General features: G+C 39.2%; 1 protein-coding gene across 1 annotated transcript; it reads left to right on the plus strand.

Moving 5' to 3' along the window:
• The first annotated feature begins 350 nt into the window (after positions 1-350).
• Positions 351-16908, plus strand: LOC109859857 (tyrosine-protein kinase PR2). Its single transcript, XM_020438511.1, has 9 exons — positions 351-586; positions 3428-3526; positions 3785-5371; positions 5489-5722; positions 5840-5958; positions 6340-6570; positions 7492-9597; positions 10489-11126; positions 11335-16908. The coding sequence occupies exons 2-9, from the start codon at positions 3448-3450 to the stop codon at positions 12263-12265; spliced, it is 5925 nt and encodes a 1974-aa protein (XP_020294100.1). The 5' UTR covers positions 351-586; positions 3428-3447; the 3' UTR covers positions 12266-16908.
• Positions 16909-17655: the final 747 nt, after the last annotated feature.

Here is a 17655-nt window from a genome sequence, read left to right on the forward strand (position 1 = left end):
ACCGACTTCTTCAGTTTATCAGTGTTTTAACGAACATACAACTCCGTGGCTTGTACCCAAACCACGGTTTAGGACTTGTGTTACGATTCCTATAGACTTAGAATGGCGTATGGACTATCTTGAAACGGTCCTTTGAGCCATATATGCACCAAACCAAACCATCGGACTGCCGTCTCTTCCGTGATGATCAGAACGAACGACGAGCGCGGACATGGAGATCAGAGATTCGTGCGGTTATGAGTGCTCGACGTAAGTGATTGTTGCGGCTGTTTTTTATCGTCCGTCCGCGTGTTGCGGCAATCGTTTCCGCGCGCGCGCGCGTGTGTGCGTGCACGCGTGTGTGTGTGTGTGTGTGTGTGCGCGCATGTAAAACAAAAACAAAAAAAAAAAAAAGAAAATGTGAAACTTCCTGAAATAAACGCGAAACTCTCCGAATCTCTAAAAGTGAGCGAGCTGGACTAGCTTAGAGCGAACGCGAGAGAGAGAGAGAGAGAAAAAAAAGAGAGTGACACAACCCCGATTCTGCATAGAGCGACGGGCGAGGGAAGGCCAAGGAGCATCGCCGTGATTTCGGAATTTCTAACGGGTAAGATAAAAAGATTCACGTGGAAGTGGACAGTTTGAGACCGATTCGTTCTGTAAGCTTTTTTTGCGATTTGTTTTTCTTCTTTTCTTCCTTCACATCCAAAGCGTGAATTTCTCGTTGTTGTTCTCTTCGTACGAAGAGACGAGAAAACGTAGCTGATGGACGCTCCTATTGTTCTAAGTGCGTTTTCATATCTTTCTATGTCGTTTTTATCGCATATTTGCATCTTCCTTAGGATGTAAATATACACTTCACGCGTACATAATTTATTTTCAATATGTATAGGAAATATTTGTGTATGTGTGTGTGTGAGTGTGCGAGTGTGCTTCACACGTCTGCATAAAAATGCCGAATGTAAAATTCCACATGTAACGGCCGATTTCTCTTCATACCTTTCGATAGCTATCCTCTGGATAAATTCCTCTGAGAACCAATAAGGAAAACCAATTTTGGGAGATATTTTTATCTTCTAGATAAAGTTATCGAAAACTTATCTAGAAGTGAAAAAATTTACTGTAAGTACGTGCGTACATGCAATACGCGTTGAAACGCTCAATCAGATGTGTTTTGTATACATATTAAGGCATTTAAAAAAGCGCATACACACACACACACACACACACACACACATAAACTCGGTAAATGGCAGAATGATAGATACGTATCACTTTCAATTTCGATAGAAATGTATTTATTCTGCGCCTAACAAGCCATGTGTGAAACGAAGGTTGAAAGGTCAATGTTGCCGAAAAGAGCATTAATTAAGACATTACGTGAGAAGCGAATTAGTTTTAAGGTTAGGACATCTGTTATATCGATCGAAGCGTGGTAGTGGGCGCCGTGATGATAGCGTGTTTCGTCCGACAAATTCCATTCTTAATCATTGATATACGGCACACACACATATGTGAGTGAAACCCTTCGCACAAAAGAAAGTTGATCAATCAATTTCAGTGACTTAGAACGTAGACGCGTTGTGGCCATAGGCCAACTTCGCACGTGTGTGCTGTTTTTCTTAATTAACAATTTATTTGCTGATTAAGTGTCAAACGTCACAATTTGATCGTATTATAAACAAATGATGACAAGCGGTAGCGCAAGTCTATAGCACACGGAGTTGTGAAAATATTTCAGAAGCAGAGGCCAACTTCAGACTTGATTTTTTGTTGTTTCTTGGTGACAATTATACAACGTTTATGCGGAAGACTATCAAATGTACAAAGGTCGGTCGCATTACTTAACGCTCACTTTAGATCTAGAAGCACTTGGATTTCTAACTAGACATGATGTATGTATGTAAAAGGTTTCGCTGTGATTTTGTAGACTACCTATACCTATTATATTCTAAATAAGAATATAATATTTCAACTATGCAATAATGAACTACGATATTGTGCAAATTTAATAGAAAAAATTGAGTAATTTCTGATAAATATGTATGCTTCAATACATTGTACAGAATGGAACGAACTGTCAAGCAACTGTCAAACGAACGAAAATTAAAGATATGTTTCAGTGACAGAAAATCTTTATCTCAGGTATCATCTTCTTGCATGTATCTCTCTCTCTGATGCAACAAGATGTTAGAATGGCGAAGAATAGAAGTGTCAAGCCAGTCTTCCGTTTTTTGTTTCTCAGCGGACCAATTCAGATCGGAGACACAATTTTTCACCATAGGTTTTCCCCTCAATCTCGACATTTGGACAGTGTTGTTGACCACGTGTGGCGTACATTATAAATAACGCGCTATTTGGGGTCGCATCTTCCGTGTGTGCGGCACGGGGCGTGTCTTCTTCCGCGGAAATACGGCAAATTACGCATCGCTTGAATTCGCACTCGCCTACACGTCGACATCTGAACGCTTTCCCTGCACTTTCCCGGAGATAAAAGCATCCGGACAAAAAGAATGGAATTCAGGTCTCGCGTAAAAGTTGGAGTGACTTGCGTCTGTATTGCTTCGACGCATTCTAAGGAATGGATAATTGTCGTCTCGTTGTCGTACTTTACGATATTTCTTTTCGATTTTTTTTTTTTTTTTTTGTTTGCGATCGCAGAACGACTATTTGTTAAATCTTCCCTTTCGTCTGATGCCGCCAAACGCGATAGTAATTAAAAAATTTGAATGTATAATTTTAATTTACGAAATTTTATGCATTATATAAAAAAAGACATTTGAGGTCAACTGAGATCGACCAAAGATCGTTAGTTCATCCGTCAGTTCGCGCTCGGTTTGTTCAACTTGGCGACTCGTACTGTACCGGCATAATAACGGCAAATTGGCGTGATGCAAAACGCGATGGCGAGTGCCAAAGAGAAGTAGTAGTCGTTCTCGCACAACACGTGCAAGTTGCGTGCAGAGCTTGATCGGTCGGGCAATACGTATATGTGCAATCTCTGCACGATTCCTCGGAACAATCCTATCGCGAAGAGCGATAGGGATCGCTCTCTCACTTACGACCGTGTTTTTGCGTGAAACAGAGATATATATTCGTATTCCGCACATATCGTGACTATTGTTAGGGAAATTGGAACAATTGTCTCAGTCGCGATCTCAGTTGCATAACGACGCAAATCCTCTTTACGCACGTCACGGCGGAATCCGGAGTTCCTTCTGATTCGCCGAATTTTTTCCGTCGGAAAACAAGTTTGATTTTCACTCAACGATTTGAAATCGACAAAGCAAATGAGAATTTGTTTGAGAATTAAATTTTCTGCTGTATCAAAATAATGTGTACGTGTGTGTGTGTGTGTGTGTGTGTGTAGTAGATGCTAACAGTCTGAAATTAAGAATTTCTCGTGATGATAAAAGTTACTCAATTTTTTTTTTCTTTTAAATTGTAGATAAAAATATACAAGGAGGAATGGCCCGTAACAATGGGCCCGGCCTTTACGAATTCCTTATGGAAGCTGAATTGCAACAATATTATGCCGGTATTCGAGGTATTGTTTATTCAATTTTGTTTCTCTAGTTGTTTGAAACGCGTTTAAATACGCATTGAAAATCTTGGAAATAAAAACATTCACGTGTAATTTTATTTACCACAGACTGCACAGAGTATACAGAGCTAAAAAAACTTGATTGATACAAATTAAACTTTATTTGTATACTACAAAGTAAAACAATAAATTTATACGTATGAAAAAAAAAGATAAAACATTTTTATTACATGCATAAAGGAGTAATTTATTATTTATTAGGTGACTTGAAGGTGCAGACGACGGCGCAATTGAAATATGTGACCGAAGAAGATCTGAATGCGATAGGAATGAGCAAGCCGGAGATGCGCCGGTTGAAGAAATACTTTCAGAAACACTTTCCGCAGAATTATCTCTCCAAATTCAAGAGAATGTTGCTGCCGAAACGCGAGGAACAGACGCCCGGCGTGTTGGACATGTTGCCGGAAGAGAGACAGGACCGACCGCCGGTTCGCGTTCCCAATAAGCACATGATCCCTGCCGACGCAATTATTGTCAATAAGGAATTGGGAACCGGCGAGTTTGGAGTAGTGCAACAAGGAGTGTGGACGAACGACGGGGAAAGGATACAGGTGGCAATCAAGTGTTTGTCGCGCGAGAGAATGCAGAACAACCCCATTGAATTTTTGAAAGAGGCCGCGATAATGCACGCGATCGATCACGAGCACATTGTGCGGCTGTACGGCGTCGTGCTTGACACGAATTCATTGATGCTCGTAACGGAGTTAGCACCGCTGCGATCGTTGCTTGAATGCCTCAAAGAGCCCAGTCTGCGCGCTAGTTTTCCGGTTCTGTCTTTGTGCGATTTTGCAGTGCAGATTGCCGACGGAATGCAATATCTGGAAGCGAAAAGGCTTATACATCGAGATCTCGCTGCTAGAAATATTCTCGTGTTTTCCAAGAATAAAGTCAAGATATCGGACTTCGGCTTGTCACGAGCTCTAGGCGTGGGCAAGGATTATTATCAAACAAATTTCAACGTCAATCTGAAATTGCCCATCGCATGGTGCGCGCCCGAGTGCATATCTTATCTGAAATTTACATCAGCGAGCGACGTTTGGGCGTACGGAGTTACGCTGTGGGAGATGTTCAGTTACGGCTTTCAGCCGTGGGCAGCATTGACCGGCCATCAAATTCTCGAAGCAATAGACGAACCCAATTTTCAGAGACTGGAACAACCCGAGTGCTGTCCGAAGGATTACTTCTCTCTCATGCAACAATGTTGGCAGCACGAACCTTCGAAAAGACCCAAGTTTTCTGAACTGATCAATCTGCTGCCCGATCTGAAGCCGGAACAGGTGCAAGCTGTTCAGGACAACAGCGAACCAGGTCAGCTTGCTTACAGGCAAAGCGACATAATCACGGTGCTGGATAAAGGCGTTAGCAACAGCTTGTGGAAGGGTGTTCTAAATAACGGTAAAACAGGATTCTTTAATCCGGCTCACACGATTGCGTATCTTGGCTCCAATCTGCCTAGCAACAAACCCGGCGAATTCACGCGGGGAGATGGTAAAAATTCTTTCTCGTCGCAGCGTAGAAAGATTCGCACGGACATGATATCTTCGCCGCAAGGCGATCTCAAGCACACCGGTCACGTGGGTCTAGATGGAGCGTACTTCGGTGATATTAGTTTTCTTGCTGGAAAGTATCCACACCTGCCTCATCAGGTTGTGACGCCGTACAAGCCGCAGGAGGATGCGACGGATAATCCTAGTCAAATTCCAACTCAAGATGAGAGAAATGTCAATGTGAACAGGGAATCGATGAGAAACAGTAGAAATGTGCAACAAGAGATTCAGGGCAAACACGGTACGCGTAATTATTGTTCTTTATAAACAAACATCTTCTAATTCCTATTACACACACAAAAATGTATAATCGAGTCAAATAACGTAAAATTAAATAAATTATTTCACATTTATTTAGAGAGCTTATGGACTGATGGAAATTCGGATGTGTGCCATGTGACTACAGGAGGCAATGCCAACAAGCAATCTATGACATCCAATATGGACAATAGCACCGATACTCTCGGAGCTGACCACGAATATCATGAAATCAGTGACGAAGAAAACCAAGACAGTCCATTGAGATTTGATAAGAATTTTGATTTTGGCCCGAGTCTTTTAGCTGAAATGGATCAGATGTTTAGATCACTAGGTAATAAACAAAAACCAGCAGTTTGGATTGAGAAGAATTGTTATTGTTATAGAATGCAAAGAGAATAATTTGCAATAACACGTTGAACAAACGTTGCATCACATTTTATTTTCGTAGGTTCCTCTCCTCCTCCGCCACCTAGTCACCCATTACCCACCGAACACGAATCGAGCAATGCGAGGAACGAACTGAGGGAAATTCAAGCAAAACAGTGTAGCAAAAAGAAACAAGCCACCGTGAGTCCAATAAATGTACAGTAATTTTTTTCTTATTTTTAGCTATCAGTTTATGTGTTATTTAATGTTATTTTTCTTGTATTTATCATTTGCGGCTTAGACGTTATTTTTATTTACTTATATTACATATGTTTGTCAAAAAAGAAGCTAAAAAAGATAAAAACCAAAAAAAAAAAAAAACAAATACAATTGGTGTGTTTTCAAATCGACGACAACTCATAAAGTTATTGTACACGTTACGCAGTTTCCGAACATGTACTTCAATAAGATATATCTATGCAATGTGTATTTATTTACAAGAATACAGGAAATCTCGCGTGAGGATAGGATGTTAATTCCTGTCGATATGATGGAAACGGTAAACGTTTCTCTTGTATCTAGGTGAAGCCTATCTCAGCTGCTGATCAGAAAACTCTCTACTCAGCCATTGCTATGGCACAGGAATTGACAGCACGTTCCATGACAGATCTTGAACATCCACCGGAGTCTCCCCGAACACCTGCGAGTCCTTCAAGACGCAGGAAATTCTCTTTTAAGTTGCCACATCAACACAGTCCTAAACCAGACAGACGACACTTTTCCGAAGAAGCCGCCAGTATACCTGACATACAGGTACATTAAACGGATTTTGTTTTGCCACACAGGGGTATTATGCTGAAACACTCGCACGTGAAATTCATAAAACACATTCACGACAAGGAAAAAAATTTATATTACAGAGAATGTGATTCCTACACACGTTCTAACATTCTCACTAACACTACTAATCACTAATACATTTATTAATTTTGTTTTTATCGTGTTTTATACAAATGTCTTTAATACACTTGTATATAATTGAAATATACATGAATAGAGAGGATATCGTAGAATTAAATAAACATATATATATATATATATATATTTATATTTATATATTTATATATTTATATATTTATATTCTGACGATATCTGAAAAACAAATTTTGAAGCTGTTATGGAACACGGTTAATTCCTGATGCCACGTAAGATAAAGAGTAGGTAACTATGCATATATTATTGATCGTAATTAATCGTTCATTTCTTGAGAGATTTCGATTATTATTAATTATACTCTAAGTTCTTTTAATAATCTCTAGCGCTTATTTATTTTTAAAACATAACTAATATCAATTTTTCTCTAACCCTTTTCCTCTCTATTATTACTTTTTTATTTATTTTCTTATGTTTTTTGTTTCATATAATTTTATGTAATTCTTACATACTCTTGTCTACACCTGTGTACCTATGATTTATTGTTTAATTTTATAAAATTGAATTTTAAAACTTTTTGTTTGATTTTCATTTTTCGTGACAAAATGCAAACTCTAAACTTTTTTTTTTTTTGTTTAATTGTAAATTGTCGTGTATATGTCATATATATCATGTGCTTTATATACTACATCTGCTTCATCACTTTGTGCATGATTCATGTGGTTGATTTATCGAAATAATTTCATCGTTTCTCGCTCATTTTCTTGCATGTCGTGTCGAATATTGTTGTGTCGCGTGAAGTGGTTGTGTTCGAGCTTGCAGTCACTTTCATCAACGGTATCTAGCATAGAATCCCTTGGCGCGCCGTCGACGCTGAAACTTCCTCTGTGGGACAAAGCGTCCGCAGAGTTTTGCTTTGCAAAATCGCGGGAGCTATTGACGAAACCGAACGCCTGGGCCTCGTACATGGACATTGATTTAAACACGCACATATTAGATAACGCGGCGATGAAGCAGAATCTGGTGAAATCCACGGAATTTTTAGAAAACGGAAATAGAAAGAGCAATCTGAATTGCGAGAGCGCGAGCGCAAAATTGAACATACGTTATCAAAACGGTAAGATCTTCAATGTGGAGAACTCGAACTGTGATTATACGCACGAGGTAAAGAGGGTGTCGACGAGCTACATCGATCGTTACTTCGAGCAGCCCAAGTACTGCGACGATGAAGCTGTCTTGGGATGCGCGAACGAGAAAATATATTTCGGAGAAGAGAAATTGGACGCTTACGATACGATTAATAATCTGGAACAGCCTAACAGGCTCTCGACGTGTTATTCAAACGTTCCGGAACAGAGCTCGGCGATCGGCGGCAGGCCGAATCAGTTGATGCAAAGTAAACTGAGCAACTGCGAGCCGTCGCTGAAAGACAACATCGCGCGGACTGACGAAAACTTGGACATGTTGAAGGAGAAATCGGCTAACGCGGAATCATCGCCCCGTGCGAAACAACCAAACAAATTCGACATAGCGAGAGATAAGACGATGAACTTGGATCTCGGCACGCGATCCAAAATTCCCGCTGTCTTTGCCGAATCCGCGAAAATGAATATCACAGAGTTCACGAAGAAGATCGACTTATCGAAGTCCAGACCCGCGAAAATACCTTTTGTGCCTAGAAATCCTAAGCCAGACGCGACGAGCACCATTTACGGCTCGTCCGATAGCATTAAGACAAATATGAAAACGGGCGGATCGGACAGTCCGAGAAGTAACATGGAAACGGTAAGACTGAACATACAAAGCTTCCGTAAGATCGAACAAAATCAGAACGGCCACGAAGGCTTTCCGTTTGTGATATCCAACAATCCCCTGTTCATTGCCGAATCGGAGAAGAAGGAGTCTCCTATATACAGCAGCTCCGAGAGTTTGCGAGTAAATTTCCAACGTATCAGAAGAAAGTCGGACGCCGAGGCCAGTCAGGTAGAATTAAACAGCAAACTTTTAGCGGAGAAGTATCAACGTGAGGTTTCCGGTTTGGAGAGTGTTAAGAGCTATTTGGATTCCAAAAAGATCCAGGGCTTGAATTTAGGGTTGGGCAAACTAACGCATAATATGATACAACTGGGAAAGAACATCACGCAGCTGCGAGAAAACTCGAGAAATTTGGAGACGAACTCGACGAAATCGCTGGTCTCTAATATGAGAAATCTCGATTTGTCCATGCCGTCCCAAGCGTCGCTGCGAAATCTAAATATACCGGTTCAAAAGCCGAAACATCTGGATCTGAACATACCGTTGCAGAATCAATCGTCGATCAACAAAATGAATTTGACGCAAAAACCGAATCCACCGTCGAGTCCGATCACGCACCAGCATATTCTGGAACCGCCCAAGTTTTATCAAAACGATCCGGTTAGAAAAGAATTACCGAAGCTAGACTTGCTCACAGAGAAGCTTCCTGGCGCAATCAATATCTATCGGCACAGAACGTCGTCTTTATCGGAGAACAAGAAACCTCCGATAAAAAATGTACGTAGATCTTTTCATCCTAAGAACGACTCAAGCGAAGATTCGGATTCGGTTTCGCACTCGGAAACGGACATTAGAAGCCGTTTGCGTTACAAACGCAGACACAAGAGAATCCCGCACAATCTCCGTTTAAATTTCAAAAACAAGACGTCATTTCTGCATCCGGATTCCGCCAAGGGATTTTCCAATATCGAACTGTGCGGGAAATCGCCGCCGCCGTCGACGAGCTTTTTGAATTCCTTGTCGCCGCCGTTCTCATCAAAAAACAATTTACTTTCCTGGCCGGAGAGCGCGCCGAGCTCAAGCCTGACGTTCACCAGCAATTCCGATCTCGATTCGGACACGAGCTCCGAATATCCGGAATTCACGAACGACGCGTTAACGACATTTCCTCCCTCCCCCGCTCCTTAGATATCGCGAGACAAACGTTTCCGATTAATTTGGATTCCTCAGTCTTGAGTAATTTGAAAAATTCCTGTATTTCTCTCTGTCGACAGCCTAAACGTTCTTTCTTTTGAGAGTAATTTGAAGAAGAATTATTACATAGAACACAAATGCATGTGAAATCAATTGACGATAAATCCAATTGTTTATACACACAATTCAGCAATTACAACAAAACCAATCTACTTATCGCGTGTTTGCGCCAAGTTTGAGTTGTTCCAAATTAAATTGAACAACTTCGTTACGGATGACAATCCGATGTGTCGAGAAATATGTTTCGGGAGCTGCTCAAAACTCTTTAAGCGGTATATTAATAATACACGTAAAATATGTAGGTTGATATAGTTAACTAAAAATAACAAAAAAATATTTACGCGAAGCAACAATTCATACTCGTAGCATGCTTGCATGTTGTAACTAACATATAAAACACTTTGGACGTATTTTACACATTTTTAGTCATTTTTACACGTATTTGGGAAACTGATTCGTCGCGAAATTCTGCGACATTACCGGGTCGGTTAATTGCTACCAAATTTTACACAAATGAGATTTATACGTAATGTAACACTTTGCACCCTTAGCTATTATATAGAGTTGCAGTATCTTGTTTTTTTTTTTTTTTTTCGTTTTAATTAGAGAATGCGAGAAAAAGAATGTATGAGAGAGAGAGAGAGAGAAAGAGTGTGTGTGGGGAATAGAACGGGCGTACAAGCGAGTTTGTTTAAACATTCTATATTCTATAGTTTTCCGTCATTTCTTATTTCTTTTTAATTTCGTTTTCTCTTCCCTCGTATCGATCCCCTCCCACGACTTGTTCAGGCCACCCTGTCGGACGAAGCTAAGGAAGTGTATAACAGCTTGGTGGAAACACCGACGATGGAGAGCACCGGAGACACGAATCCGTTGCGTATGTTGCGCTCCGGTCTACCCGTGGTGAGGCCAAGAATTCGCGGCAACAAGCACGCCACTCTGGGTCATCCGACACCGTCGTTGCAGTCGGAGGACGCGGCGTCCGGCGCGTGCGACCACAATCCGCAATTCGAGATGCACCACAGCGGCGCGAGGACCTTGCCCAAGATTCGGGCGCCACCCCCGCCATACGCGACCTCCTCGTCTCTACCGCAATCGCGCGCCCTCGAGAAGCATCACTCCTCCTCCATGGAAATTGAGAACAATCAGAATCAGAACAACATAGATGAAAATCCGATACCGCTACCGCCCAGAGATCGGTCCAAGACGCTTCAACCCAAATCCAGCTTACCGCGACATCAGAGAAAACATCCCCTCATCATTCCCGGAGGCGGAGTCAGTAGAACGTTGGCCAAGATGGCGGTAACCGCGTCATCACCCGGGGGAGGCGATGAGGTGGACGGGCATTTCACCGTGCAGAGTGTCGGTTCACCGATTCCCGGGTCAACGTCGCAGGATAATTATTCTCCAGAAGTTTCTACCAACAGGTGAGAAAATGTTTTTTGAATGCTTGCGTCTTTATGTCTGGAGCGCCGAATATCACGTGCACTTTAACGTAACACATGTAATAATTTTATATTAAGAAAAACGTTTATCGCGGGTAAGCAATGTCGCATATTGATTTTTAGCCGTCTATATTCATTGTTTAATATAAGCGTAACGTAAGTAATACATAAGTATACTTAAAATTTGCAGCCCAGAGGAATTTGAACAACGCATCGATTCCGAGCTAGCCGCACTGGATTCTTTGCCCATCGATGAGAACCGATTTCGACGATGCAGCGTAATCTCGGAAGATTTGCTGGAATTTTCGGACGTAGGTAATTACGATGGGACGTCAGATTTGTTGCAAAATGTTTCAGAATCAGCGATCGGTGACAAGCAGTCGGCCAGTTCGACCGATAATTTGTCACGTGGTCAAGTTAACAATTCGAAAGGTTCTGTGAAAAGTTGCGCGTTCAAAACGCAGGAGAATGTAGAATCTGATCCGATCCGAAATCCGTCATCGACTAGTTCCGCTCGATCGGAAGACCGGAACAAGACCGATTCTTTGACTGTCAAAGCGCCTCAAGGATCAGCCGCGCATCAACCGAATCTTCTCAGCTACACGTCGCAAACGGATCACGCGCATATAGAAGGGGTCTCTTACAAGCCCGAGATTGCTCAGTGCGAGGAATCGTTGGTGCACATCGGTACGGACAACGACTTCCATTCGGCCGTTCTTCCAAAAACCTATCTTTCGTCCAATGAAAAGACACATCGCACCAGCGATTTATCGCGGCAGTCGGATCACGTTTCTTGCGAGGATCTGTTGGAGTTCGCCTGCGACGGGCCGAACACGCGAAGAACACGCGGGCCCAGCAACGGGGAACAGTCCGACGAAGTGCGAATCATGCTCAAAGTATTGCACGAACAGTCGTCGCCGGAGTCTTGCGTCGCTGCGTTAAACGTCACCGACTGGGACGTTCTGGCGGCGATTAAATTAGAACGACTTCAGGGATTGCTGAAAAAGGAAAACAGTTTCGTCGGTCTTGAAGATTGTAAAGTGATGTTGGATCAGTGCGGTGGTGACGTCGTCAAGGCGGCCGCGCTGCTGCGAAACACTGAAGATACTGCCGCGGTGTAATGTGATTTCAATTGATTGAATTATTACGTGAAACGATGATATTCGTATGATAACGATTACGCGTGAGTACTGATAAAAAAGCGTTGCTAAAGTTTCATTTTCAAGATATCTCTATATTGAGGAGTTCTAGTTCTTTTATCGAGGATGAGAGATTTGGATCGGTTGGAGCAAGTTTTCTAATAACATTTGTACGAGAAATCATCGTTTCACAAAATGAATTTAGTTGAAACATGCTTAGGCCGGTATTCATAAATATTTTAAGTTTGTCCTCTGATGATGTTTGTCCTATGAGCTGTTTTTATTAGATCTGATGGTAAACTTGAAAAATGATCTTAATTATCAAATTCCAACTGTGAATTATCGGCCTTTGAGTTTTTGTTTTTGAATTGATCGAATATTCGGTGAACAAAAAAGAGAAGAAGAATGCAAACGCAAGCTTGAAGATTGAGTGAAAGAAGTAAATGCCAAATTAGAATTATATATACTATACAGTGTTTTTTATATGCTTCCGTAACAATAACTGAAGTCCGTTCGAATGTTTTCAAGGGCTTTTCGTATATTTGTAAAAACTATGAGTGAATTATAGAGTTTTTATTTATTATTTTTTAATGTTAAAGTAAAAAAACTTAGTAGCGTTTGATACATGCTTTATATTATTTAGCATAAGACTTGCAAGATATAACGTCGATGAGTATAAACTTGTATCGTATGCCTTTGAAAGATCGACAAGTTTGTATACCTCTACCAGGCTTCTTGTTAAACTTGACTTGGAGCCAATCTGTCGATTGTATTTTTTTTACACGTGAATATAAAATGTGATAATTTGCACAATAAGGATAAAAAAAAAAAAAAAAAAGAAATCTGTAATTAAATGGACAAGCGCATACGATGTATCTCTTGCGTTTTCTATTTTAACGAAGAACGTGTTTTATATACAAAAACAACAGGACAAGAGAAACGCAAAATGTTTCACAGATCTGAATATAACAAAAATCTATGTACGTCTATAAAATCTTTATTATGATTTACGATGTAAAATTTATTCTTACGCGTCTCTCTATCTCGTTCCAAAATGCATGTTGGAAAGTTTAATACGCAATTAAGTATTGTATATCGAAAGACAATCCATTTTATAAATATACATTCGGAACCACTGCTCAAACAATGTCTTTATACAGTAAAGCAACATATAGCGTTAAGATAAATTAACTTTTACAGAGTCCGGGCGGTTTTTTTAGAGACTTTTATCGTTTTTTTTAATTAAAAATTTTCGCATACGTCAAAGAGTAGAATGGTAAAACAAAAAACATGACACACCCGCCGCGTCATTTATAGTGGCTTAACTGTTAACCACAAAGATTAACAGTTGTCTGTAGATTATTGAATTGCTACATCTGACTTGTAATTTTAGTAACAAATAGCACTAAATTCGAATGATTCATTTATGTTATTTGTTCATGATCACTCTTTTAATTTTTACGAATAATACTACAAAAAGTAACAGAATCAAAATCTTGGATATAAATATACGTATATAAATATATACTTTTTTCTTGTAAAAGGACAGAAGATATTTTCTACGTAAACTAAGATGATAGATTTACGAATGAGCACCAAATATTTCGTAAATTCTGTGTTCAGTAAGATTACTTTTTGCAGTTCAAATTACATATTTTTTATTGCGCGTATCCCACATCTCTACCGCATGTTTAAATGTAGCGATCTGAATTTTGTGTGTATGTGTGTGTGTGTGATATATCAACTGTATTTAATGATTTTTTTTTTTTTTTTTTGTTAAACATGACAGTCACAAGACAGTCGAAAAACTCGGAAATCAGCCTTACATGTGCAATGACCTTACAAAGCGATATTTAAGTTTGTATACGACACGTGAAACGAGATGTGATTGGAAAAAAATGAACACATTGGCTTTAAATGAGCTTTTGAAAGATAATGACAACAGCAAGATAATTTCTCGAAAGAAATAGCGCGTATTCTTATTTATTAAGCTTAATGTTCTTAGAGAGCATGCGCGACATTCGTGTGTACAGAAATAAAATACAAGGTGTGACTGATTGTTTAGTAAAAAACGGCTTTAAATCGCTTGTTTGTAGTCCGATATAGTTCCTGTGTTAGATTTATATTATACTGCTATATAGTAGTCTATATTGGGTTAGTTGACGGAGGCACAAATGGGACAAAATTCAATTTTATATAATTAGGGAAGGGGAAATCATGTCTCTTATACGCGATATTATCGTCTACATAAGATTTTATTTAGCATGCATGTGCACGTGCGCGTGTGTGCGCGCGTGTATGTATACTATACCTATATGTATAAAATATGTATAATGTATCCTCTATTATAAGCAAGTAATATGTTTTTATATAACATGTTTACGTAGACAGGGTGTTCATTATTATTGTTATCGTAATGTTTTTCTCATACTTTGACAGATTTATAAAGAGAGACAGAAAAAAGCAAAACGGTTATAATATAAAATACAATATAAGTAATACGCGCGAGAGAAAGATTTATAATATACATAGGTATGTATCTCTCTCTCTCTCTCTCACAATGTACAAAAGTTCAATTATGAATTACGATAATTTTTTGCTATACTTCTTGAAACTAATTTTAACGAAAAAAAAACGTAACGTTATTACATTTTTATGTTGATATAGTTGTCAGTTTGAAAACCAGTGTGTTTTGTTTTCTTGCATGTCGTGCCGTATTTTAAAAATTTGAAATACAACGCCAAAAACTCGGAAAAAGAACCAATTCAACATCACGAAAAAGAGATTACATTTAAAAAATAAATTATTGCGATATTTAATTTTTCAAAACAAATAAAGATATTTTTTTTATTTTAAACGTGTACTTTTACATACGATAATCGTGTTAATTGAGAGAGTTATTAGCGAACACAAAGCTCTCTTCATCGCGCACATTCAACGCGAGAAAACGTGCTATACGATATTAATCCTAATCCTGTAATGTTTTTTTTTTCTTAGTACGTATCTTTTCTTAGGTACATAAACTTTCGACATTTGTGTCTGACTAATATTAGTTTTGATAACTTTTTATCTTTTATGAATTCTTAACTAAAAATAGTTAGCCCTTTGCCTGTAGACTGGGTCTGATGTCTACGTACGAAAAAGGGTTAATAAGGATTTTCTCATTTTCAAAAATCAGACATTAATGTTGCGAAGTTTACAGTATTAGGGTTAATAAAAATCACGAAGAAGGAGAAGAAGATTGAAAATGAAGTCCTGTCCTTTGATGAGCATGTTTTTATTCCTGTTGTTCAACGAAACCAAATAGGAATCGACGAAACACCCGCCTAAATAACTCTACATTCGACTTCATCGTTAAGCTTCCCTCGTTGCGGTCGTATTGGATTGTGACATCAGAGGCGAGAAATTATGTGAATTTGTCACTTCGCATGATTGTATTTTGCATGTCGCTTCTTTTCGGTTTCGGATGTGTGAACGGCATCACAAAAAGCCATTTCACAAATAAGTTTGTGTAAGTGAAAGTATGTTACTGAAAAAAATCATATAATTTCTCGCTTCTTACATCCCCGCTAATTCGGTCGGAATAATCAATGTACTTACACGCGCGCCCAACGATCGAGAAACAGTAGTTTTTACGGGATTAGTAGATTTACTGTCTATCGTTTATACGAAATCTCACGGGCTATTTGATAAGACATGTACAAGATTAATGAGAATATCAAACAAAAGAAAGGGAGGAAGTATACACGGATAATATATACTAAGATAGTAATGAAGTAACAATAATAATAATTAAAGAGTAGGGTGATGCCTTACTTGATTTGTGCGGAAATCGAATGCGAGACGTGTGTATGTGTTGCGTGCGTGCGTGCGTGTGTGTGTATGCGCGTGTGTGCGCGCGCGAGTGCGTCACACGCATAAACGGTCCCAGGTAATTTTTATATAACATATGTTGAATTTTGACCATATCAATAAAGTAAATTTTGTACGAATTTGTCGAGTTGCGCGCTAAAACGTTTTTGTGCGCAACAAACGAATATCGCACATTTGTGTAGATTTGATTGTTGAAACCGAGCAAGTGTCCATCACGTACATATTTTTTAAAGGTACAATACAAGGCAATAAAGATAGGTTATTTCGTAGTTAAAATGTTGTCTTAAATGCGACTTTACTGGAAAGTGTTTGTCTTTGCAAAACTAGAAAGTCACATTTGAAGAAACACATTTGCTCTCAGATTCACAACAAGTATTAGTCCTCACGTAATATCGAGATTGTGCGTTAAACAAAAATAGTGGTTTTATAGAGAAAAATATTTTTTGTTTCTTTTTTTTTTTTTGTTTTTATGCATCTGTCAAAATTCAACGTACATATTAGAAAAACGATTAGTCGCCAAACACGCGCACTTTGGAAAGCAAACGTGTATATGTCTAAACCTCCCCCCGTTCGACTAAAAAAAACCAATTGTATCGTGTAATACCATTTTGATATGTGACCTTTATACAAGGCGTAAAACAACACGTTTTTGTACGTTTCTATGTATTATTACGCGCGAAACCACACAAAAAATGTTTTTATATTTGCTGTATTTACGATAATATATACACACATATATATATACACATTAATACATATATTGGATGAGGTTGTGCTTTTACCTTAGACGCTTCGTCCCCCATGTCGCATTGATTTTCTCTCAACAGAGATTCTAAAAGATTTTTATTTTGCGTTATTTGCAATTGCGCATTATTAACGGAAAGAAAATTGACGTAACAACGTCTTTTTCACAAACACGAGAGTAATATTTCTACATCGCGCAAAGACCGTATCTTTTAATATTGATGAATTAAGCAGATAAAAACCGATCTCTCTAGTCACGAAGGTGTGTGCTTTATTACTGCGATAGAAAAAAAAAAAACTATGTACTCTCTCGCAGCGACAAAACTTTTGAAAATTATTGTTCTTATATAAACTCCTGTTAATGCCAGCGGTCGCATTCAATCAACAGAAACGGGAATTATGCGAAAAAAAAACGCCGCGCATACGTAAGACGACGTTAATATTTACACACGCACGACGGAAGTATTACGTCTTTGCGTTATCTTATATTTCGTTCACTTTTTTTTGCGCGATTCTTGTCGGATGCATTTCTTTCTTTTTATTTTTCAGTAAACGTCACGTTGCATAGCAACAAGTCGAACTCGACACGCCGCCGGTTCGGCCGGCTGGAGCATCCTAGCGGTCAGTGCAACATAACTGCACTTGCTTCTGCTGCGCCACGCCGCTCGTTGTACAGCCTCACGGTATTATATATCTCCAATGCGTGTGGAGCGTGTTATATTTTGTTTTTTTTTTTTTTTCCACTCTTTCCAACT

Source organism: Pseudomyrmex gracilis, unplaced genomic scaffold, assembly GCF_002006095.1.
Source record: "Pseudomyrmex gracilis isolate BER0280 unplaced genomic scaffold, ASM200609v1 scaffold_296, whole genome shotgun sequence".
Classification (NCBI taxonomy): Eukaryota; Metazoa; Arthropoda; class Insecta; order Hymenoptera; family Formicidae; genus Pseudomyrmex; species Pseudomyrmex gracilis.